The following is a 26,713-nucleotide window of genomic DNA, read 5'->3' as shown; positions in this document are numbered from 1 at the left end:
GTATGTATGTAGGAATGTATGTATGTGTATGTGTCTGTATGTTGAATGTATGTATGTATGTGTGTATGTGTTTGTGTGTATGAATGTATGTATGTATGTAGGAATGTATGTATGTGTATGTATGTAGGTATGTATGTATGTATGTACAAATGTATGTATGTATGTCAGAATGTATGTATGTGTATGTATGTATAAATGTATGTATTATGTGTACGTATGTATAAATGTATGTATGTGTATGTAAATATGGATGTCGGAATGTATGTATATGTATGTATGTGTATGTAGGAATGTATATATGTGTGTGTATGTATGTATGTATGTATCAATAAATGTATATCTTATTTTTTGTGCATCCAAATGTATATATCCAAATTTTACATCCGTGTTCGTAGTTAGTACTGAGGGTAACAGAAGACTTGCCCATGCTCACTTTGGGAGCGGGTGTTTCTCGTGATGGAAAACAATTAAATCTCAAGTCTGACGGGATGACGACAGACGCAGCACGCAAGCGATCTGACGTCACCCTGCGTTTCAATGGTGTGTGGTTTGTACGTCGGGATTTGGATTCAACGGCATTACTCAAGGGCTCGGCCTCATCCCAAAATGGACGGAAACAACTTGTCTCTGAAGAAAATATCACCTCTGGTGCCGTGCTTCCTTAACGTGTTACTATTGATCACGAATCTGAACCAGACACAAGGTATGGTTTTAATCGAATTAGGTTTCGTGGAATTCTGCAAACATGAAATCTGGATGCTTGTACGGGAGTATCTTGTGAAGTTTGCTGTGCACTATGCGTTGCGTTGCGTCGTGCAATGTGCCGTGCCTGCGTCGTGCAGTGTGCCGTTCCCCGTGCCGTGCCCCGCGTCGTGCAGTGTGCCGTGCCCCGTGCCGTGCACGCGTCGTGCAGTGTGCCGTGCCCCGCGTCGTGCAGTGTGCCGTGCCCCGTGCCGTGCAGTGTTCCATGCAACGCGTCGTGCAGTGTGCCGTGCCCCGCGTCGTGCAGTGTGCCGTGCCCCGCGTCGTGCAGTGTGCCGTGCCCCGCGTCGTGCAGTATGCCGTGTCCCGCGTCGTGCAGTGTGCCGTGTCCCGCGTCGTGCAGTGTGCCGTGTCCCGCGTCGTGCAGTGTGCCGTGTCCCGCGTCGTGCAGTGTGCCGTGTCCCGCGTCGTGCAGTGTGCCGTATCCCGCGTCGTGCAGTGCGCCGTGCCCCGCGTCGTGCAGTGTGCCGTGTCCCGCGTCGTGCAGTGTGCCGTGTCCCGCGTCGTGCAGTGTGCCGTGTCCCGCGTCGTGCAGTGTGCCGTGTCCCGCGTCGTGCAGTGTGCCGTGTCCCTCGTCGTGCAGTGTGCCGTATCCCGCGTCGTGCAGTGTGCCGTGTCCCGCGTCGTGCAGTATGCCGTGTCCCGTGCCGTGTCCCGCGTCGTGCAGTGTGCCGTGTCCCGCGTCGTGCAGTGTGCAGTGTTCCGTGTTCCGCGTCGTGCAGTGTTCCGTGTCCCGCGTCGTGCAGTGTGCCGTGTGCCGTGTCCCGCGTCGTGCAGCGTGCCGTGTCCCTCGTCGTGCAGCGTGCCTTGCCCCGCGTCGTGCACTGTGCCTTGCCCCGCGTCGTGCAGTGTGCCTTGCCCCGCGTCGTGCAGTGTGCCTTGCCCCATGTCATGCAGTGTGCCATGTTCCGCGTCCTACAGTGTGCCGTGTCCCGCGTCGTGCAATGTGCCATGTCCCGTGCCGTGTCCCGCGTCATGCAGTGTGCCTTGTCCCGCGTCGTGCAGTGTTCTGTGTCCCACATAGTGCAGTGTTCCGTATCCCGTACAGTGTTCCGTGTCCTGCGTCGTGCAGTGTTCTGTGTCCCGCGCCGTGCAGTTTTCCATGTCCCGTGTAGTGTCCACCCCCGTGCGTGCTGATTACATCACGTGATTTGATCTGCATTCCAGCACTCGGAGAGCGACGTGTGACGCACCCAACGCGACTCCGGGTCCAAAGGCAGGAGCACGGCTCTGGGAACAACTCGATGTACAAACGAGGCTCTGGGAACAACACGGTGTACGAACGAGGCTCTGGGAACAACTCCGTGCACCCCGTGGTCCACGCCGAACTATCCACCCGGCTCTCAACGCTTTCCGAACATGGCATGGTACACTTGCATTATCAAAAAAGAGTGTCAAATCGAACGAGCAATAATATTGAGACAAAAGAAGCAAATAGATTAAATTTCAAGTTGGGGGCTGGATATCAAGACCCCCTGGACTACCTTGACGGCCTAATCTACGCTTTCGATTTATTTATGATCCTCCTAGAACCAGTACATTCAAAACAACCTTAATTCAAATTGCTCCATATTTAAAAGGATAATTATTAATGGCAAAGGTTCATGGAAGAGCTTGTAAATACCGTATGTACCACAAACGAAGTGTATTTTACCAATGCTTGTTTAAACACTGTAGAATGAAGAAGTAGTCTTACTGGTGATGGTCAGTGTTGATCTCATCTGCGTTGGTAAACGGGTAGAAGGATCAATGAAATCAACAGTATGTTGATTGAGGTATACTCGCCATCATGGGAAGATCTTTGCTCCACTACGGTTAGTATATTCTCATCAATGTCCTGTTGATTTCATCCATTGTTACCTCCACCAACAAAAGTCGACGCAAGTTATATGTTTTCATCCTTGTCTGTCTGTTTGTCCACAACTTTTTGAGATATCGTGTTCACAGATTCACACAAAATTTGGTGGACAGATTTGGTGTGTGACAAGGACAAATTGATTAGATTTTGGTGAAGATCCAGATCCGGATCTTCCATGAGAAAGTCAATCACCTCACTTCTTGTTTGATGGAGGTGAAAAACGCTGTCTCGGGCATCATTCCAGAATAAACCATAAATACTCCATTGGGTTCAGATCTGGTGATTGAAAGGCCTTGACATGTGGATAACATCGTCATGCTCATCAAGCCATTAGGCGACCACATGTGCTCTGTAGATGGGGACATTGTCATCCTGGAAGATACCCTCCCTGCAGGAAAGTAATGCTGCAACATGGGATAAAGACTATCAATCGGTACCATTAAGTAGCGATTGGTATTGACCTTGCCTTCTAAGGGAATGACTGCACCCAAACCATGCCAGGAAAATATTATATTCCCCACAACTTTACAGAACCACAAGAACCTTTCACTGTTGGAACCAAGCACTCAGGGTTGTAGAGTTCTTAAGGTTGGCACCACACGTGCATTCGCCCATTTGTAGAGAACATGGTGAAGGACGATTCATCTTACAATATCGTATTTCTCCACTGCTTGGTAGTCCATTGTCTGTGCTCTTTGCACCACTGGACTCACAAACGTGCATTGCCAGATGTGATAAACGGTTTGTGCACTACAACCCGACTATGGTATCCCGCTCTGCAGAGTTCTTGATGGACCATTTTTGATGAAACTGGTTGCTCACACCCCAGGTTGAAATTTGCAATCGATTGATCTGCAGTTACTCACCTGCTTTACCTTGCACTTCAAATTAATGCATGGATATCGCAATCCTGGAGGATACACTTCTGCCCACTCTTGCCCTTTGTTGATGATGTCTTTCCCTCGGAGTTTCATGCCGACATCACCTTTACTTAGACACCATTACTCATGAAACATCAGTGATAGGAGTTCATGTGTGTGGGAACCACAAGACGCACACAAGATCCTTAATTCTGATTTTAATGGGGTTTATTCCTCACCATAATTACCATGCTTTATGGGAGAGTGGCCTGATGGAAGCCACTCCTGAGAAAAAAGGCACAGACAGGATGCTGGAGTTTGCAAAACGACACGTGAAAGACTATGAGACCATGAGGCATTATATGATCTGATGAGCTGAAAATTTAACTCTTTGGCCTGAATGCAAAGTGCTACATCTGGCAGAGGGATAGCACAGCTCATCACCCATCTAACACCATCCCTACCGTGAAGCATGGTGGTGGTAGAATCATGCTATGGGCATGCTTTTCAGCAACAGTGACTGATGAATTGTAAAGCTGGAGGAAACAATGAATGGAGCCAAATGCAGGCCAATCCTTGAGTATAATCTGCTTCAGAGTGCAAAAGACCTAAGACTGCGGTGAAGATTTACGTTCCAACAAGACAAGACCCCAAGCAAACAGCCAAAGCAACATTGGAATGGCTTCAGAACAAGAACGTGAAAGTCCTTGAGTGGCCCAGCCAAAGCCCAGACTTTAATCCTGTTGAGAATCTGTGGAAAGACTTGAAGATTGCTGTTCCCCGATGCTTCCCATCCAAGTTGACAGAGCTTGGGCAAATCTACAAGGAAGAATGGGAGAAAATCCCCAAATCCAGATGTACAAAGCTCATACAGACATACCCAAGAAGACTCAAAGCTGTAATCACTGCCAAAGGCACTTCTACAAAGTATTTATTCAGGCGGTTGAATGCATATTTACATTTAATATTTATATGTCATTTAAATTGAGTTTGTAAAAATTTCTCAAAACATGTTTCACTTTGGCATTATGGGGTATTATATGTTGATCGATGACAAAAAATTGCAATCTCAACACAACAAAATGTGAATACTTTCTGAAGACACTATACACATACCTTTTTTCTGGCTCATAGACCTAAAATATATAGCTGCTACTTAACATATAACTTAAGAAAAAGCCAAAAAATATGCAAATAGCTATATGGGACACACACACTCGATATAACTGATAATTTAGGACATCTCTTTTCATGGTTGCTTGCAAACTTGTTCTTGCTTCGTCCATTTTTCTGGCTAACAGTCATCATGCTAGCTGATGACTAGTCATCATGCCAGTCATGAGGTTTTACCATTTTTATGAACAAATTATATCATGTGTTTTCACAATATTTATCTTGTTTCATCTGTTGGAATGTCTTAGCTTTGCCATAATTTTTCAACTGCTCTGCCAAAGCATCTAGACTTTTGATAGGTGGGCTAAGTTAAGCTCACACCAATGCTTTTGTATTTTTGAAACTTGCCTTTGTTTCTTTTTTACCAACAGTTAATACATGCAGCTGTAGCCAGCTTCCAGGTGGATGTATTTGGAGTTTCCTTCATCTTGGATTTACAGCTCAACTAGTGAGTGTTGTACCTTTGCAGGATGTTCATTTTCTGCACAGAATATTCTTACTTTTTTAGTAACAGCCAGAGAATCTGGAGTTGTGAATGGCTTGATTATATATGAAGGAGAATAAAATCTTAATATTGACATAGGACTTGATTTCAACCTATGTTCTTCCTGTCTTGCTTGGATCATCATTCAATTCATCATTCTGTCTGGGAAAACAGGTTAAAACAATTGAATTGCCTGGTGTTGGCTTAGTGGTTTGGGTGACTGGCTTTGGATCATAGGGTCTTGAGTTCAAGCCCCATTTGCCACTGAACTAACTCCAGGTGGGGTTGACTCAGCCTGTCATCCTTCCGAGGTCAGCGAAATGAGCACCAGTGTACTGGTATTGGGGCACAGCATCAGCGGCATGGTCGCACCGCAACAAAATGATAGCTTCCCAGCAGCCAAGCTGCCATACGAAAGAATAATAATAATAAGAAGAAGAAGCAATCAAAATTGCAGACCAATAGATTAAGTAAGGGGCACAGAGTGGACTACTCTGAACAAACATCTTGGAAAGAGATTGAAAACTTGAAATTGGAATTCTTTTTCGAGAAAATGCATATTGCACAATGGTTCGATTATAAATTTGGCCTGCTGGTTACCTCATTATTAAGGAATGGATGGCTGTGCTACTGATGCAATGCCCCTAAACATAATCACACAAATTTGGAAATTGGCCAAGGTGGCAGCTCACAATTGCCTACTGTTTGGAAGGGATTGTAGTATTTTTACATATGCCAGCAGACAGGAGACCCACCTTAACATCCACCTGTAGGATGGCACACACGTTGATGAAACGCCCTGCCTGAGAAATGACAGGCAAGGAATCGCTTTCATATTTGGCTCAGGATTTGAACTTAAACTAGATGGCTTCTAGGCAAGTACGCTACCTTCTGAGCCCTAATAAGCCCCTGAATGATTTGTAGCAGTTGGTTCATTGATACAGTTGGACCCCAAATTACATCTTTGTGTTTTCCAGTGCTCTGCTTTCTTCCAACTATGTTGAACATCATGATGTAAAAGGCAGCATTTCTCCAATACAGCAGGTAATTATGTCATTTTCATTCACTAAGCTGTTATTGAATATAAACATCTTATTTATTCCGTATGCAAACCTGGTGGAATATTTTGGCTCCGCACACTTGTCCTCCCTCCACCGTTCCCTTTTGTATTGTCGCATCTCAAGCTCTTTCTCTTTCTCTTTCTCTTTCTCTTCCCCACTGTTCCCGTACCACTCTGCTCTTTTTTTTATCCTTTTTTTTCTGCCATCATCCTCGTTTCATTTTATTAGTAGTATTTTTTCATTCTCGATTTCAGAAACCCCAACCTGCCTACCCCTACTCCCTCATGCTTACATATTAAATAGATGCTCTCTCTGTGACAAACTTTGCTCTGTTATTTTATTGTTTTGCATTTTATGAATGGTATCCAGTAAGCATAATTGGTTTCCCATGCCCTAAACATAAACTGCCCTACTATATTCATTCTCATAACGTTTAAAAATATATAACTCCCTTTTAGGAGGGTGAATTGTGCTATTACCAAGGAAAGGTGCGTGGTGTGCCTCACTCCACCGTCGCTATGTCCACATGCCATGGGTTGCAGTAAGCCTTGCCAAGCAACAATACCCTCATCCAACCTAATTTAGCATCCAGATTAATGCCTGCACAAGGAATATCCTGATAGGGTTGTTTTTTTCTCCTGCAGGGGCATGTTTTACGATGGAAACTACACGTACTTCATTGAGCCGGTGCATGATTCGTTTGATCAGGTAGCGTCTTTTTAGATCTTCGTGGAGGATCTCTGTCTTACTCACGTTGTTGTTCTTCATCTTCTCCTTGTGGACTTTTTTGTTTCACAGCCTACAGTTTTCATCGAAACTTCCTGAAACTTGGCATATATATGTAAAAATACCCTGCACAGACAGTAACCATCTCCGATTTTGAAAATTCCTCCGAGAAAAAAAAGTTATGATGTCAAAATATCTCTGCTAATGGAAATCGCCGAAAAAAATTTCTCCGAAACTCGGCAAGCTTTTTGAATTCTGTTTGCGGGAATCGAACAGGGCATTAGCAGAGATGAATTACTGCACATATGATGCATCACTATGACGTCGTATCCATTTTTATGACGTCATTCCTATTTTTTGACATTTTTAATTCACAACCCAGAGTTTTCATCGGATCTTTGTGAAACTTGCCATGTATATGTAGAAAGCCCACGCGCAGGCAGTAACCATCTCCGATTTTGGAAATTCTTCCGAGAAAAAAAGTTGACATAATATCGCCTCTAATGGAAATCACCTATACCATTATCTCCGAAACTAGGCAAGCTGTTTGAATTTTGTTTGCGGGAATCAAGCCAGGCATTAGCACAGATAATTTATCGCAAACCTGATGCATCACAATGATGTCATATTCGTTTTTATGACGTCATCATAAAGAGGACGAGGATCTTAGCTCATTCGAGCTTGTTGAAACATGAAGCACACATGGGAAGACATTTTGATGCAAGAAGCACACAGACTTATCCAGTCGAAATGCAGCAGATGCGTTTATCAACCGCATATGACATTCATTGATAAATTTGATGCTGTAGACCAGTGGTTCTTAACCGGGGGTACGAAGCATCAAAGCAGGGGGTATGATATATATGGTGTCAAATTCAATACTGTATAGTACTTAAATTCCAATAAGAAGAAGAAGAAGAAGAAGAAAAAATGTTTCAATTCATGAATAATTTTAAAATATTATAATCAAATATTATATATTTTATATTTTTGAGGTAGCATTTAATTTTAATTATTTATCGTTTTGAACTCAAATCTATGATTTAATTATATTTGTATAAGACAGTGTTACTTGGCTTATACTTACTGTTTGAGACTTAACTTGTTTCATACGTTGTCAATTTTACTCGTATAATACGTGTTCAGTTATATGACTGGCACTGTTGCTTGGAAGTTGGACATTGCTCAGTTGTGTTTTGGGCTTCGGAGGAACAGGTTCGTACTATTGCAGTGTGGTGTTTGTTTGATATATTGCAAGAAAGTGGTGTTGTAGTGTGATAAAGATGGTGCAATGATCTGATAAGCTATTGTGCAGCAAAGGAGGTATTACAATGGGAAGAGAAGTGACAATGTTGCTGCACTGTGGTGTTGTCCTGTGATGAAATTGTAGTAGTGGAATGATTTTGTTGGAATATGAAGCTGTAGGATGGGGTTGTGATGTGTTGTGAAGGGTTTTCCTTGTGAAGGTGCAGATATGAAGACATATAATATTTGTAAATGTGAAGTGTGTTGTTAATACCTCTGGCTGTCCAGGAGGTCCGTCTTATCACTGTGGTTTGTGAAATGGTTTGAATTATAAGCGGTATTTTGTGTGATTACCTGTGCATTTATTTGTTTTGTTTTCCGCATCTTGTAGAGATGAAGAATCCTAGGATCCGAGTCCTAGAATATATTATTTCACTGTTTTTTTTTTTTGTGTACGACTTTGTCACTACTTTTGCTATTGATTCAAAATTTCGTTTACTAATTGTGTGCATTTATTTTCAGTGCTGAGCCATGTCCAAGAAACGCAAGTGGAATGATGACTATGTTCGATATGTTGTCACTTGCATGGCAGAAAAAGATGGAACTCAGAGACCACAGTGCATACTAGGCAGCACAGTATTTACAAATGCAAATCTCAAATCTTCAAGACTTAATGAACATTTTAATAATCGGCACGGGGGTGCGAAGTCGGGAAATGATTTCAACACCTTGAAGATCAAAAGGGGACGATTTGATCGTGGTGGTGCCTTACCAAAGCAGGGATTTGTACCGATTGAGAAGCCATTGTTGCAAGCATCTTAAGGCCCAGTCACACCTTGACATTTTAGCCAGCAATGGCAACGTATCAAAATGTATGTAAAACGCTGGATTACGTTGAACTTTTGATGTTTTTTTAAGATTCGGACGTATTCATAACGGGTTGGTCGTATGCATAACATATTAGTAACGGACACAGAACGTTTCGTTGTCTTATAGATAACTTATACCAACGAATGCTTACCCTGTTGTCGGTGTTCACAACCTATGCCCAACGATAGTCTAACATATGCATAGCGCGTTGCACTTATTGCCGACGATGACGTGACGTAGCCTATTACAAAGCTGCCGCACAATGATTCAAATCATTACCGCTGGAGAAATGGAAGTGTCAACATCGCAGTCACACCTTGGCGATCTTGCCAGCGTATGCCGACCTCTGAAAAATGCATCTAAAATGCTGGCGCACGTCGAATACGGTATGGGTAAGTTTGGTATGCGTGAATAGAACGCTAAAGTACGCTATCATACGTCGTATTAAGTGGAGTACGTCTTGTAATTATAAACGTGTTAAACATTTTACGACGTACTTGCCGTATGAAACACGTTCCGCATGCGATGGGAATAAGTTGTAGGCACGATATGCCAACGTTGTCACGCGTCGACAAAAGTTACTTGTACGTACTCATAAGTCGAAACACTCAAGGTAATGGTTAGCGTCAGTGTTCCAGACTCCCTGGTTTTTTTTATTTATTTTTTTTCTTCGGTATGACGGTGATGTTGACACTTCGATTTCTAGTGCGGTTATGATTTAAATCGTTGAGCGGCAGCCTTTTAATTATATTATATTGTAACCGCACTAGAAATTGAAGTGTCAACATCACCGTCATACCGAAGAAAAAAAAAAAACCAGGGAGTCTGGAACACTGACGCTAACCATTACATTGACGTGTTTCGACTTATGAGTCGAACTTTTGTTTCGACTTATGAGTAGAACAAGTAACTTTTGTCGACGTGTGCCAACGTTCGCATATCGTGCGTACAACACGTTACTCATAGGTTAGAAATAAATTTCGGGTACGCTAAACATTACCTTGACGTGTCTCGGCTTATGAGTAACTTACAAGTAACGTGTCAACGATCGTGTAACGTGCCTACAACTTATGGCCAGTGTTATGTGGAACGTGTGAGTCATACGCTGGCATAAGTCTTAAAATTTCAAGGATGGAAAATTTGAGGACAACCAAAAAGTACAACGTTTAAAGCCAGCGTACTACGACGTATGGCAGTGTTTTTCAGCGTGCTCTCAATGTTATCAAAACTTACCCATAACGTATTCGACGTGTACCAGCGTTTTACACATTTTCCAAAAATCGGCATAAGCTGGCTAAAACGTCAAGGTGTGACTGGGCCTTTACCAAGTTGCATTTTTGTGTGCCAAGAAAAAAAAGCCTCATACAGTTGCTAAAGAATTGGTGAAACCTTGTGCACTGGAAATGGCAAAAACAGTACTGGGGACTGAGGCAGAAAAGAAACTAAGGCAAGTACCCTTGTCAAATGACATTATCTGTTCCAGGATTCGTGACATGAGTAAAGACATCTTGCAGCAGGTGATTGCCGATATCAAAGCCAGTCCTATCAAAGTGAGTCTTCAGTTAGATGAGTCAACAGATGTCAGTTTTTGTAGTCAGTTATTAGTATTTGTGTGGTATGTGAAGGAGAAAGAAGTGGTGGAAGAATTCTTGTTTTGTGAACCATTGACAACAACCACAAAAGCAATTGATGTGTTCAATATTGTCAAGGATTTCTTCTTGAAGCACGGGATGACTCTCGACATGTGTGGTTCACTTTGCACCGATGGAGCTCCTGCCATGCTTGGAAACAAATCAGGCTTTGCTGCCCATGTGAAAAAGGAGGTGCCTCACGTCAGTCACCCACTGTGTGCTGCATCGCCATGCCCTTGCAGCTAAGACATTACCAGAACAACTGAAAATGTGTTGTCAATTGTTGTGTGTGCAGTAAACTTTATCAGAGGACAAGCCTTGAATCACCGTCTCTTCAAAGTTTTTTTGTGACGAAATTGGAGCTGAACACAATGTTCTTCTTTACCACACAGAGGAGAGGTGGCTATCCCGTGGCCAAGTGCTTACTCGTGTTTTCGAACTGCACAAAGAAATCCAGCAGTTTCTTGGACAGCGAGGCAGTGGCATAGCAGAGCACTTTGAAAATGAGAAGTTCATTTTGTCCCTGGCATACCTGGCAGATATATTCAGCCACCTCAACGAGTTGAACACCTCCATCCAGGGTACAGGGATGAACATGATCACAGCCAGGGAAAAGATGTCTGCCTTCACTAATAAACTTCCAATGTGGATAAATCGCATTGGGTCTGGAAACTGCAAATTTTTCAAAGCTTGATGAAGTTTCTAATGCAGAAAATATATTACTCATTGTGACTGAAATGAAAGAACATTTTCAGGTGCTGAGTCAGTCCTTCCAGGGATACTTTCAGCATGGAGAGGTTTCTGTTTCACAGGGATGGATGCAGGATCCATTTGTTTTCAACCTAGATTCCATGGATGATAATGATGAAATGAAAGAAGATCTAGTTGAGATGAAAGCCAGTAATAAAATCAAAATAGAGTTTGATTCAATGCAGTTAGATACCTTCTGGTGTGCACAACTCAACACATTCCCCCAGTTAGCAGAGAGAGCTTTGGAGGTCCTTGTGCCATTTGAGACTACCTACTTATGTGAAACTGTTTTTTTTCAACTCTCATACACATCAAAACCAAGGCCAGGAATCTTTTGGATGCAAGTGATGACATGCGTGTGGCTATCTCAAAAACGAACCTCGTTTCAGCATGATCATTGATGAAAAACAACAACAAAAGAGCCATTAGTAATATGTCTGATTGTCAGTGTACTGTGTAAGTACGGTTGTACTTGAAAGGCTATTTTTGTATTCAGTATATTTGTATGTATTCAACGCATTGTATAAAGAATTATATTCATAACATTGTATTTCATATCAATGATAATTTCATTTATTTCCGTAAGTCATTTTAGACAGGAGGTACGGGGAAATATTATGAAAGCTCAAGGGGTACGAGCACATAAAAAGGTTAAGAACCACTGCTGTAGACATTTCATGTTCTCAGTCCCTCTGATTACCTCCACCACCGAAGGTGAAGTAGGTTATGCTTTCACCCCTTTCTGTCTGTTTCTTTGTGTACAGGATATCTCTAAAAATTGTATGCGGATTCAGATAAAATTTTGTGGACAGGTTGGGTGTGTGACAAGGACGAACTGATTAGGTTTTGGTGAAGATCCAGATCTGATAATTCTTTGTGATTCTTCACCATTAAGAGATAGGGCCAAAAACTAAATGTAGAATAATACTTCAAAAATGTGTTGGGCTCGATATGTTCTTGTGGATTAGGCATTGCATGACGGAGGTATGCGCAATACCAAATGCCCTTCCAGTTATCTATCTATAATTCCAGCAGTGTGTGTGTGTGTGTGTGTGTGTGTGTGTGTGTGTGTGTGTGTGTGTGTGTGTGTGTGTGTGTGTGTGTGTGTGTGTGTGTGTGTGTGTGTGTGTGTGTGTGTGTGTGTGTGTGTCTGTCTGTGACCACTGTTTCTCGACAACCACTGGTCCGATCTAATTGAAACTTGCCAGGTATATTGCTGGGGCCCTGAGGATGTGCCTTTTCAAGGTTTGATATTAATCGGACAAGTGGTTCCCAAGTTATGGCCATTCATTTACCAAACCAATAACAAGACACGTTGTTGCGTGGGCGTGGCCGATGGGGAAGGGAAGCTCAGCCGCGTTCCCCATTACGGGTTACAACGTATGGGCTTCCAGAGAGTGATGACTTCGTGTATTCTAATAATTTCTCGATTTCTTATGCGCATTTATAGATAAACACAATGCCCCAAGTTATGATCGTTTTCATATTAGACGGTGCATCAATTTCGGTAACATCAGAGTGCTGGTGTGCTCCGAACCAGGAAGAAAAAAGTTCTTTTTCTCTCTTCTCTTCTCTTTTTGTTTTTCCTTGCGATGACATTGCAAAAAGGCAAAATACGTTGGCGCTAATTGAATATTTGGGCATTAAAACTAAATTGCGAATAATCGTAACTGTGAATAATATGCGAACTTCCGGGCCACGCACGTACGGGCACGCGAGAGCGAAGAAACGGCCTGTGTGGTTGTTGTTTGTTGCTCGCGGTTTGAATATTTATTTATTATTATTATTAATTTTTTTTTATAATGGGAGACGGACAAACGGCAAAGGAACAGGCCTGCAGATAGCGAGTGAGTATAGACATAGAGGCAGCATCGTGTAACAGAGGCAGTTAAGTAACCAAAGGACTTGTGAATGGCCAAGGAAAGCCAAGAATCAGTATGAATTTCCTTCTTTCTTACCATTCTTTCTTTCATGACCACAATCGTCATCCATACAGTTTGTATGCAGCACATGGCTGCTGTTTTGCATTGTTGCAGGAAGCGCAGCTGTGCCACTGATGCAGTGCCTTCTGTAGGTTGGAGAAGGAGATTGGAATTTAGCCAAGGTGCCAGTGATAGTTCGCCTACTCGTCGCAAAGGGCGCCGTGAGATCTTTAGTGTCTACCAACTAATGCCAGGGGATGGGACACCCAGTTTATCATCCGTCCAAGAGATCGTGCACACTTATGCATCGCCCTACCTGTGAAACACCAGGATGATAGTTTATAACCCAATCGAGATTTGAATCCAGGCTAGACAGCTCAGAGGCAAGTATGCATTAGTTTAGGATATCTTGCCAGCCCATAACAAACAGCATAAATTATGCAGACAAGGAAAGTACAGGCAAACTAGAGAGAGTCCGCAAGAATAAAGAGATGATGTGTAGAAAAGAAGGCAGGATGATATGGCAAAGGATCGTTGTCTTCATGGAATTGAGGGAAGAATGATTGGATGGATACAGAGGGGATGGTGAGGAGAGGGGGTGGGGGGGGTGCAGTTTTCAGATAACGCTTGTCAGGATTGTTTGTATGACTCCCTTTTAGACCATACAATTTGTTTGGTTTGCCTTTGAATCCAATTTGTGGTGCAAAATGTACTTCTGATGCTGAAATGGTCTTATCACTTGACATTGAAGTGTGTACATAGTTGAAAAGTAATTTAAGTTAATTTTCAATGACCTCTGTTTTTCTGAGTCATGATGTCCTCATTGTATTCAAACAATGGGTTTGTAAGCTATACTTTGGCCACAGGCATTGTAGAGACTAGTGCGGGCCCGTAGGTGCGTGCCAGTGTGTGCAGCTTCGTTCCTTCGCTCTCGTAAATGACGACTGGATTGGGGAATTGTTTCAATTAGATCGGACCAACCGTATCATAAATGGCCATAACTTGGGAAACACCTGGGAAACGTACTCAGGTCCCCAGCGTCAATTGTGACATCATATCAAACGAAGAAGAAGTAGAATTGTGACGCCCCCTCTCTCGCCCCTCCTCTCTCCCCCTCCTTTAAATTGTGACGCCCCCTCCTCTCGCCCCCTCCTCTCGCCCCCTCCTCTCGCCCCCTCCTCTCGCCCCCTCCTCTCGCCCCCCTCCTCTCGCCCCCTCCTCTCGCCCCCCTCCTCTCGCCCCCTCCTCTCGCCCCCTCCTCTCGCCCCCCTCCTCTCGCCCCCCTCCTCTCGCCCCCTCCTCTCGCCCCCTCTCTCGCCCCCCTCTCTCGCCCCCTCTCTCGCCCCCTCTCTCTCGCCTCCACTCTCACACCCCTCTCCCGTTCCCCTCTCTCGCCACCTCCTCTCTCTCCCTCTCTTGAATTGTGGCGCCCCCTCTCTCTCACCCCCTCTCCCTCCCCTCTCTCTCACCCCCTCTCTCATCCCCTCTCTTGCCCCCTCTCTTGCCCCCCTCTCTCCCGCCCCCCTCTGCCATTATCATTCCTCTTTAGCCGGCTGTCTTGTCTAACGGCACTTTTCTGTATAAATGAAAGATTCCAGAAGTAATCTTTAAAATCCCGTGTTTAATCTTCCTTGTGTGTCCTTTAAATTGTTGTGATCGCTGTTTGCCGTAAGCATGTGATGAGGAATATAAAGAGTTAGTTTAATTTAATTTAAAATGAAATAAACATTAATTGTGACGTCATAGCACTGTGTCTTGTCATTGGTTTGGTAAATAAATGGCCGTAACTTGGGAACCGCTTGTCCGATTCATATCAAACCTTGAAAAGGCACATCCGCGAGTCCCCATAGTCCGGGAGCCAACCTGTGAACGAGGCTGTTTTAGGGTTGGACCTTACAGCCTCTGCTACAAAATTTTACACCCCCAGGATGTTTAGATATATGTTTGCAGTTCATGAAAACCAATGTTGGCAATTCATAAGCTCTTGCGAAAAATTTTGGCGGACGTTTTTGTTTGAGGAAGATTTGAAAAATTTGATAAAACAGCAATTGTCAATAAAATTTCTAAAAAAATTAAAAAATCACATTCATTAAAAATATATGTGAACTAAATGTAAGAATTCAATCAGTGCATTGTAAAATGACAAAAAAAAAATTGCCTTTGTGGAAGTAAACCTCGTAAAAGTACATAATTTTGTGAAAAATGCCTTAAAAATAACGTTTTTTGAAGATGGCCTTTAGAACTTTTCTTATCATAGGCAGATGCTGCATTAGAATACTAATTTCTCTTAATGTGATATGAACATGGTATCCGTGGCTAATTAAAACAGCAAATTTGATTGAGTTCTATCAATTTTTAAAGAGAAAATTAACATTTTTGTCAACCAAAGTTACCCCTACCCCCAAAATCCTCTTACTCTATTGAACACAGTTCGGTTAAGGTTTGCTGGATCCAGGTTGGGTACTTCACAGTTCACTCTTCCAAAGGAAAATTCAATGGTGTTTGGAGTGACATGGCCCTGGAGCAGACATACAACAATGAAGGGAAGACATCTCTGTTCAAAGGCATATCTCAGGCACCAGCTGCTCGAGATAAATATGTGAAGACAGCACCATTTCTCACAGCTGTATCAGAGAACATAAAGTCTATGGCTAATCTAGGCCAACAGGAATCTACTCATCATGGAGAAACACATAAGCAGGCAACAGAAGAACATATGCATGTTGAGGAGATCAAGAAAGTGATATGCCAACAGATGATAAACCCATTCCAGTGTAACAACCAAGTGGATCTGCTCAATAGAGCAACTGGTGAGAAGGCTGCTTCAAAAGACTTGGTCCATGCTCAAGCTAAGGGCATGGAAGCCATTATGAAAGCAGAAGAGGTGGTCTCTATTAAGATTGAACCACTGAAGCTGGTAACTTTCTCCTCACAGAAGAAATCAAAACCATCAAGGAAACAGAGTTTAATCAGGATCTATCAAGATGAGACTGCAGCTACACGTGTGCTGTGTTTCTATCGAGATGCCAACCCAGTCACAAGACGGATTGCATTTTCCCATGAGTGGACAGACTATCCATCATCCCTGTTTGAGGTTGATCCATTCTTAGCACAGGGGTTTGTAATGCACAAAGGCAACAAGTCTGATTTCGTGGCAGTGCTAATTGCTGAAGCTGAGCAGGATGTTGTTTTACAGATGCCATCATTACCACAGAGTGACCTATACACAGTTTATCTGGTAGACACAATGGCATTTGTAAATAAATACCAAAAAATGGGTGCAAAAACATTTGGTGAACTTCGCAAGCTCCTGCAGTTGAAACCTGAAATGTGCAACTGTGTCAACATCATTGGTGATCAGTATGATTTTGATGATAGCCATACTTTGAAGGGTGATGAGCAGCAGAGGAGAAACCAGACAGACCAGGCAAGACAATTCTCACCATCCAAGAGTCTAGAAATTCCGGACTGGAATTTACTCATGAAGAATCCAAGAAATAAAGGAAATCTTCAGAACTTCATTGGCACTTCCCTTTGTGAGAGTCCTGAAGCTATTCCGGATGGAGTGACCATCATTCTTGGTGGTATGATGGAAAACAAAGGTCACACTCTTTCCATCACATCAGCATCAAGTTCAGTTCTGGACTTACCTTGTGAAGAACATGAAGAGGCAGACACAAGGATTATTGCTCATCTTGCGTATTGTGTGGAATATCTTAATCACCATCGAGCTGTTGTGCATGCAACAGATACAGACATAATTATGCTGTGTATATATCACTTCTGCTGCTTTAACACATTGCAAGAACTCTGGATACAACGGCAGAATCAATACCTACCTATTCATGAGCTGGTAGAAGTGTTGAGCAAGAAGTACCAGAAAATCCTCTTGATGTCGCAGCTACACTTCTGTGCACATATGTGTTGTGTGGATGTGACACAGTGAGCTACCCATTCAGAAGGGGAAAAGAAGAGCGGCACAGGTTTCTCTGGGACTGATAGGAAACCTTCCCCACCTTGTTGATTTTGGGAGAGATAGTGAAATGGCAGCAACAGAATGTGTCATTGATGAGGCCAGAGTATACTGGACTGCTCTTTATGGCCAAAAAGGGTTCAGCTGTTTGGATACCCTCAGGCAGCATATGTTTGTCTCTTCAAAATTAGACCTTAGGTCACTGCCAGCAACAGAAGATGCGTTTTACTTCCTTGTTTTAAGAGCATTGTATCAATTGCTTCTGTATAGACGTGCACATCTCAGTGACCGAGCACTACCCCCAGCCACAACATTTGGCAGAACCCTTATCAATGGAAAACTGGTCCCAATTCTCATGTCTAAGCCAGCCAAGCCAAACATAGACAAAACTGTCTTGCATGTGCAAATTATCCAAATGTCTGAAACGATGTTCATGCAAAAAGGCTGCTGTGCCTTGCTGAGTGACATGCATATGCCTTGGTCAGAGAGGTTCATGTGGTGGAGTTGTTTCAGAGAGTGACTCTTCCTCTGAAGAGGATGTTTAATGTCACAATATTGTGTTAATCCATTTCTAATTTTATCTTCCTTAAATCCATGACATGTAAAAGTATGTTCTTGTTCCTGACCCCATTGATAGTCAAGCATTTCTGAGTTACATAAATCTTTTGTTGTTTGACATATAACCTTGTCAATTGTAGGTAGGTTAAATCTACACCAATTGTGATATAGGAAATGAACTCCTCTTTAATATGAGGGGTCATTTGTGTATATAGGTTTAGTGGTTATGATTTTAGGACAATATGAATTACCCCTACCCCCATCCTACATCTTCGCTTTTGCCAACATTTTGTTATCAGAGGGGGCTCGCAAAAGTGCTGACTGTGTTGTTGCGCAAGAGTTTCACCATTGCCAACATTGGTTTTCATATACTCAAAGGGTGTCTCTTTATGAAAATCAACACAAAAATTTTATAGCAGACTGGGCAATTTTTTTTTTTTTTTTTGATCGGTTGGCTCCCGGACTACCAGCAATATTCTTGGCAAGTTTCAATCAGGACCAGTGGTCGTCGAGAAACGGCGGTCACATACAGACACACAGACATTAATATCAAACCTTGAAAAGGCACATACTCAGGTCCCCAGCGTCGATTGTGACGTCATACCAAACGAAGAAGAAGAAGAATTATGATGTCAATTGTGCAAAAAAAAAACTAATTGTGACATCATTCGTGATGTCATAGCACCGTGTCTTGTCATTGGTCGACAGATAAATGGCCGTAACTTGGGAACCGCTTGTCCGATTGATATCAAACCTCGAAAATGCACATCCGCTGGTCCCCGGCAATATTCCTGGCAAGTTTCAATCAGATCGGACTGGCGGTCGTCGAGAAACGGCAGTCGCATACAGACAGACAGACAGACACACACACACACACAGATTGCTGGAATTATAGATAGAGATAATAGTGAGCATAACTTGAGCAAGAGTCATTAAATATAATAACTAGCAGAGTACCCAGTGTGTGTGTGTGTGTGTGTGTGTGTGTGTGTGTGTGTGTGTGTGTGTGTGTGTGTGTGTGTGTGTGTGTGTGTGTGTGTGTGTGTGTGTGTGTGTGTGTGTGTGTGCGCGCAAGAAGACTATAAGTAGATGTTTTGCAACAATACCAAAATGGTCTAAAGGGTATGTTTCAATAGTAGTTAGGGTCAAAATGGTCTCAGAGGTTGAAAGGATCTAATCTCTAAAAGATGTAAATGTCTAACAGTTGCAAAGGTGTTGAAAGGGATCTAAAGTGTCTAAAAAAGGTGAAAGTGGTCAAAATTTTTGAAGCTTGAAATGGTCAAGCGCACAAACAGTCTGAAGGATTTAAAGGGAGTCAAGTGACTTAAGGGGTGTAAAGGTATAAAGGGTATCAAAGGTGTAACCGGATTAACATACTCTTGCTCCATTATACGATTGGCAAGGTGTTTTAATTTAAGACTGTTAGGTTAGAGCTTTAGGTTGTATTCCATGGTTTACTCGGTTTGTTCATTTTGACAATAAAGTGAAACTTGAGAAGTTAAATTCCTCATCCGAGATTTCTCAAGAGCACATCAGACATGCCAATTGAAAGGTTAATGTACTCTCTCCTATTGATAGGTTAATGCACTCACTGATTACCTTCCCTCACTTCATGACCCATCTTCTCCCAGCTTTGCTTGGTTTCATATTTTGATCCACTGATGTGGTAACAATATGCTCGGCCTATTGTTGCAGATGGATGGGATGCATTACGTCTGGAGAGCCTTTGGAAATTCACTGGATCTATTGTCAGGTATGCTCATCGAGGAGCTGAGAAAGAGAATGGGTTTGGATTTGAACTTTGAAACACATTTACCCAAAGCCTGTGGTTTCCTTTTTTTGAAATGGTGATTGCTAAAAATGATTTAGTCCTTGATATTACAATCTATGAAAGCATTATGCTCAGGAAGGATGCATGAAAAATCAATGACAGGTTCCAAAGTGTGTGCATGTTTGTGTGTGCTGCATTGTAGGTTTTTTATGTGGGTTCCCAAAGGGGGGAACTGTCTCAGGTTAGTCAAAATCATTGGCTGGTCATGTATGATAGATGTGGGCATCTTTTACATTATAAATATATGAGGATTACTCCATCATTTTCTCACCTTTAGTGTTGCTTTTGTTTACTGTGTTATTTAATTTATGATTTATTGTCAAGTCGCCCAATTTGTTTTTTGTTTCCTCTAAATGTACTGTTCTTCTCTGGGGTGTCCCATCCTTTAGTATATTTGTTTGTCGATGATACAGTTCCCACAGTATCTTTCAAAAAGAGCCAATTTGTGTTGTCCACTGGCCATTCCTTCCATATTCTGCATGAGCACTTCCTTAACTAGAAGGGCACTCGGTAGAGCACATACCTCCACCACGCAATGCCTGATCTACAAGAACATATCGGGCCCAATACATTTTTGAAATATCATGCTACATATCGTTTTTGGCCCTGTCTCTCAATTGAGAAGAATCACTGAAAATTAACTAATTCTCGTTTCCAGATCCGGATCCGGATCTTCACCAAAATCGAATTGATTTGTCATAGTCGCACACCCAACCTGTCCACCAAGGTCGCGTGCTTTTGACATGGTCTGGCACCCCGCCCTGCTCACCAAACCCTCTTCCTATGGTGTCCAAGGCTATCTCCACTCATGGCTCGCAGACTTCCTCTCCTGTTGCAGTCAACATATGTGGCCCTAAATGAAGTTCTTTCATCCCCTCTTCCTGTCCAGGCTGGAGTTCTTCAAGGCAGCATTCTGGCCCCTTTTCTTTTTCTGGTTTTCATCAATGATCTCTCCAACTCTCTGGAAAATCTTCCCTATCTCTTTGCTGATGACTCCACCCTCTGCCGTATCATCTGTCATCCCTCAGACCGGCAAGCAGCAGCTTATTCACTTTCTACAGATCCTGACAAATCTCACACTCTCACTACGTCTCTCCAAAAGGGACCATTTATAACTTTTTTCTTTTTCATTACATAAGTATTAAGTAATATATATATATATATATATATATATATATATATATATATATATATATATATATATATATATATATATATATATATATATATATATAGTGGCCTGCCAAAGTATTCACCTTCTCCCAATAATGCCAAATTTAGTACGATTCCGAATTATGTAGAAACAATTTTTCCAAATGAACTGTTTTTTTTTTCGTAACTGAAGAGATCAAACTAAACATTGTTATAGTTGAAGGATGTTACATGTCAGGAATACCTGCAAAAAAACATGTACAAATCAAAATTCATTGGTTGTAAAAGTATTCAGCCCCATCATTACTTGGTGGAAGCACTTTTTGATGCAATGACTGCTATGAGTCCTTTTGGTTGGTCTCTACCAGCTTTGCACAGTGAGATTGTGAAATCGTTGCCCATTGGTCACATGAAAATTGCTGGAGTTCTGCCAAGTTTGATGGGGATCGTCGAGGGACTGCAGTCTTCAAGTGTCGCCATAAATGTTCAGTTGCGTTCAAGTCAGAACTTTGACTGGGCCATTCAAGAATATTTATTTTCTTCTTATTCAGCCACTCCATTGTAGCCTGAGGTTTGTGTTTCAGATCATTGTCCTGTTGAAGTGTGAATCTCCTCCCCAGTTTCAGATTAATGGCTGACTCGAGAAGGTTTTCATCAAGGATTCTCCTGTACTTTACACCGTCCATTGTTCCTTCATGCCTGGTTTTGGCTTAATGGTTAGGGTGGTGGGCTTGGGATCCTAGTGTCCTGAGTTCAAATCCCACTCAGCTGTTGAATTCATACCAGGTGGGGTTTACTCGGCCTGTCATCCTTCCGAGGTCAGCAAAATGAGAGCCAGCTTGCTGGTATCCTGTGGTGGAGTGGTGACCCATCCTGGATTGTGTCTAATAGCCAGGGAGACTGCTTTGGCAGCACCAATGCCCTGCACAGAGTATGGTCCCAATGGATGGATGGATTGTCCCTTCTATCCAAACAAGCTTGCCCAGTCCCTGCTGATGAAAAGCAGCCCCATAACACGATGCTGCCACCACCATGCTTGACAATAGGGATCATGTTGACTGGGTGATGTGCAGTGTTAGGCTTGCGCCAGATGTAACGCTTTGAATTCAGATCAAAAGTTCAATTTTTGTCTCCAACCACAAGGCGTTTCTCCACATGCCTGCAGTATCATTAAGATTTCTTTTTGCAAACTCCATATGAGCTTTCAGATGCTTCTTTTTCAGTAATGGCTTCTTTCTTGCCACCTGTCCATATTGGCCAGCTTTGTGAAGGGAACGGAATATTTTTGATTTATGAACACTGACCCCAATCTCAGATATCATTGTTGCAACAAAAATCCAATAAAAGTAATTGTTGGATTTACAATAACATCCCGAACCAGTTTCCTGTTTGCCCGGCTGCTGAGTTTGGATGGACGACCTGATCTGGGTCAAGTCTGGGTGGAATGATACATTTTCCTCTTCTTAATGACAGATTTCACCGTACTCAAAGAGATAATGAGTGACTTTGAAATATTCTTATCTCCTGAAATCTCCTGAACGATGCTTCTCCACCACTTTATGTCTGACTTCTTTGGAAAGCTCTTTGGTCTTCATATTTGCCTTGTTGGTTAACCAAGTGAGTTGCACCTTCAAACTCCTTAGATAAGTGGAGGGGCTTGATTTTTAAGTGAAACAACTGATTACATTTATTTTGTAACCTTTCAAACAAATTATTTGCTCCTGAAGTGATTTAGGGTTAACTGGGCAAAGGGATTGATTACTTATACAAATGAGAATCATCTGGTTTTCTATAATGAAACATTCATATTTTATCTGCAATTATTTTTTTTTTTTGCTTTATCACTTTGTAGTAGTTTGTAAAGACTATATATTAAGCTTGCTTTGAAAGCATCATGAAATATGCTCAGGTGGCATAAAAATGTGAAAACTTTGGAGGGGGGGGGGAATACTTTTGCAGGCCACTGTATGGTTAGCAAGAAGAAGAAGAAAAGGATATATATATATATATATATATATATATATATATATATATATATATATATATATATATATATATATATATATATATATATATATATATATATATATATATATATATATATATATATATATATATATATATATATAGCTCATTCTAACCACTGACTCACCGACTTACTGATATTAAAGTTCGGTACCTTCCGGCTGACGTAGAAAGCTGAAATTTTGCATGTCAACGGACATCAAAGGTTTTACACCAGGAAAAATCACAGAACTTTTGTAAAGCATCCGTAAATGAAAATATAAATAAATGAAAAAAACAAATGCAGATGAGCCTCTCGAGGCAATGGGGAAGCACATTCCTTATTGCTTACAATGTGAAAGCTTAACGTGTGTGTGTGTGTGTGTGTGTGTGTGTGTGTGTGTGTGTGTGTGTGTGTGTGTGTGTGTGTGTGTGCGCGCGGTAGATATATAATAGCTTTGCTCTTTACTTCTTTGGGTTCCTTCTTTTTTCTTATGCTTCGTTATGTTTGCACCATATCCAGATGCTGTGTGGGACTGTGCTTCCCCACTGACGGACTTCTGGTAGCTTATACATGTTGCTGCGTTTGAGCCTGGGGAGTACCTGTTGAAATCTATATATTTGGGTTCTTCCTGACATCTTTGTTCTTTGTTCCTTTCACACAGGGTGTTTCAAAAAGATTTATACAACTTTGACTTCCTGCCATTTATTTTTGTTTTGACCGATACCGTTTTCCTTTTCAGGGTTTAGTGGTGTTATCGTGGTATTTGTTCTCTGGGATTTCTAGCTCCAAAGCTCAACTATGCCATTGACAGTGAAGCAGAAGACAAAAGTGGTGGCTCTGTGGTATGAGATTAAATCATATGTAGACACCTGCCGGAGGTTCTACCGGGAATACGATCTAAGAACGCATGATAGACCCACAAATTGCGCCATTCAACATATTGTGAAATATTTTGAGCACAAGGGTACAGTGCACAACCAGTCAAGGGCAACAGTGGCAGGCCAGCATCAGTCACCAAGAGCCAAGCCAACATCGATGCCGTGCGAGATTCTGCAGTGGACAGTCCCAAAAAGTCCCACCGCCGGCGCTCCCGGGAGCTAGGCATCAAACAAACATCAGTCTGGTATATCCTCACAAAGGAACTGAAGCTTTTTCCATACAGCATCTCTATTACGCATAAACTGAGTCAAGATGACATGAGAAGGAGACTTCATATGTGCGAATGGCTCAGTGACACGATGGAGCGGTACCCAAACTGGATCAACCTGATCTGGTTCAGTGATGAAGCCCATTTCCACTTGAACAGTGCCATCAACAACCACAACAATATTTTCTGGTGGATGTCTCCATATGATTTAGTCTCATACCACCGAGCCACCACTTTTTTCTTCTGCTTCACTGTCAATGGCAGGAACAAATATCATAAAGACACCATCAAACCCTGAAAAGGAAAACTATATGGTTCAAAAAACAAAGCAATGGCAGAAAGTCAAAGTTCTATCCATCTTTTTGAAAGACCCTGTACCACTTTGTAATTTCCACAATTCTCTTTATTCATTCGAATTCTTGCTTTTTCTTCTCTTTCATCTCTTTTACTCATTATTTTTCTCCTTCATTATCTATCTTGCTAAGAAGTGAATTATTGCAGAAAATTTTCTGCAAGGCTCATTTGGCTGTTCGTGGATGGGTTTGAGGGTTGTGGAGTATCAGCTGAAACCCAAGTCCTATCCAGGTTCCTCCTGATTACTCCATCTTTGCTCTTTACTTCTTTGTGTTCCTTCTTGGTCGTGTTTGTGTGTGTGTGTGTGTGTGTGTGTGTGTGTGTGTGTGTGTGTGTGTGTGTGTGTGTGTGTGTGTGTGTGTGTACTGTATACTGTATATATTACATATATATATATATATATATATATATATATATATATATATATATATATTTGTTGGGGGTCGGTGGCGAGAACGACCACGAGGTGGGGGAGGTTCGTCGTCTCCCACCAGACTCTGAATAATTCCATGACGCGGCCGGTCACTTAACCGACCGTGGACGCCAATATCTCAACCGCGTAGCGTAGGGTCTATTTGTCTATAACCAATTTACCTAATTAACTACGCGATTTCGACTACCATGGAAACCATGCCTCGGCATGTCTTGCTCGAACCGGGTCACTCTACCGACTGCGGTAGAGTTCCAACTACCGAGTACCAACTCCGGTTCGGGTGCAGTCGAGCGTAAACTGCCAAAGCTGTGCCAGCTGGAATGAACAGATTATCGGGGATAAAACCCCACCTAAACTCAGATCCTAACCATGCTGGACCAATGTAAGAAGGGACGGAAACGGACTGGGAACATTTCTTACAAGTTTTATTTACAGTAAAAGACAAAGGCAAGACTTAATGCGAATATGCCAGCAAGGAATATTTACAATGATCCAAAAACACTTATTCAGTTGTACTTAAAAGACGGGCCCACACGCAGACACACACAAATGAAAATAAACCCAGAGTTCTTTATTGGACCCTCGCAGCCGAGGAGAGAGACGAGCTGGGGGTCAGAGTCAAGCTGGGTACCTGACTGTCGGAGGAAGGGGTGCTCCACGACGTGGCAACTGACAAAGGTCATTGGTTTGGTCCCCAGTTGCACGTGTGGGACTCGTGGTTCATGGCGGAGCTCAGGTGGTGAATGGCCGGGGTCCACGGAGGGGGGTCAGGGTCGCTCTTTTCTTCTTCGTAGAGGGTCAGCAGAGATACGTTCGCCGCTTCGACGACCTTCTGCTCAACCCTCGTGACAACCTTCGTAACCCTTTCGTGACAGCAAGAACCCACCAAATTCCGCTCTCAGAGAGTGCTCGGGAATTTATCAACCTCCCTCAACGGGGAAGGGCCCTTGGTGAAACACACCTCGCTGTCCGCCTTTGATTAGACAGCGTCCTACGGCCCACCCTTCCGGGGCGGGGCCTTGGCCCCTGCCGGGAAACCCCAGTCACTTTTCCACGTGGGTTCATACTTGACGAGTAACAGTATCAACGCTGCAACGGCCCTGCCGGGAGACCTCAGCCACTCTTCCACGCGGGTTCATACTTGACGAGTAACAGTATCAACATTACAAAAAGGTCGTCGTGAAAGAGTTGCAACGTTTGTGGGAGCTGAGAAACCAGAACCGCGAGATCTTGCCTTGGCACGTCAGGGTGCGAGAAGGCAGCTGGTTGGTGGTGGATCATGATGGGCCGAGGGGTCATGCAGATGGGATGGTTGTTAGATGGCTTGTTAGATGTAACAACCTAACTAAAAGAAATCGCAACGCACACCTTTGATTCTCCCACTAGGCAAAAGGAAGGGGATCTCACGACACACATGCTTAACGACATAACTGACTTTTGAGACATCTGTATTGAATCCAAATGGTTTCCAGATCCGTAACTATATATATTGTTGCGGTATTCGCGCCCGCCGGCGTGCTGACGGCCACGTAACTCGAATCGCGGCACGTCGCCCACCGGACGGACAATCCAGTCGTGACCCTCTCGGACTAACGCCGGGAACCAGTCACGGGTGGACCTTTCGGTCTCACCGCGATCGAGCCAATCAGCCCCCGCGTGGGATAGGGTTGCTCGCCAAATTCGACCTACCTAAGTACCCACGCGGAGGGTAGACCGGGCGATCGCACCTCGCCGCAGGTCGACTTCGGACACGGGCCACTTAAGCGACCCGTTCCGTACTATCAGAATAACCGAGCGGTGTTATCGTCGACCTCGACGGTTCGATTAATTATCGGGCGTACTCAGCCCACTACCAACCCTTTACGTGAAGCAAGATGAGGGTTCAATGGGGGAAAAGACGAAGCGAAGCGGGAGA

At 42.9% G+C, this 26,713-nt stretch overlaps 1 protein-coding gene across 6 annotated transcripts in view; it reads left to right on the top strand.

Annotated features, from left to right (window-relative positions):
- The window catches only part of ADAM22 (ADAM metallopeptidase domain 22), a 148,235-nt gene that overhangs the window by 30,957 nt on the left and 90,565 nt on the right, over window positions 1-26,713 (top strand). For 3 of the 6 annotated variants that reach the window (XM_085892381.1, XM_085892379.1, XM_085892384.1), the window contains exons 1-7: window positions 377-703; window positions 1,930-2,129; window positions 5,025-5,101; window positions 6,115-6,181; window positions 6,657-6,739; window positions 6,843-6,906; window positions 19,569-19,626. In XM_085892381.1, coding sequence (XP_085748507.1) covers window positions 538-703; window positions 1,930-2,129; window positions 5,025-5,101; window positions 6,115-6,181; window positions 6,657-6,739; window positions 6,843-6,906; window positions 19,569-19,626 — 715 coding nt within the window. In that variant the 5' untranslated portion in view covers window positions 377-537. Of the gene's footprint in view, window positions 1-375; window positions 704-1,929; window positions 2,130-5,024; window positions 5,102-6,114; window positions 6,182-6,656; window positions 6,740-6,842; window positions 6,907-19,568; window positions 19,627-26,713 lie in introns of those variants that run through there. The other 3 variants (XM_085892383.1, XM_085892380.1, XM_085892382.1) reach the window with 3 other exon arrangements.

Source organism: Eptatretus burgeri, chromosome 8 (assembly GCF_056783735.1).
Source record: "Eptatretus burgeri isolate ZD-2024b chromosome 8, Ebu_testis_v1, whole genome shotgun sequence".
Lineage (NCBI taxonomy): Eukaryota > Metazoa > Chordata > Myxini > Myxiniformes > Myxinidae > Eptatretus > Eptatretus burgeri.
This window is presented reverse-complemented; position numbering and strand designations above follow the sequence as displayed.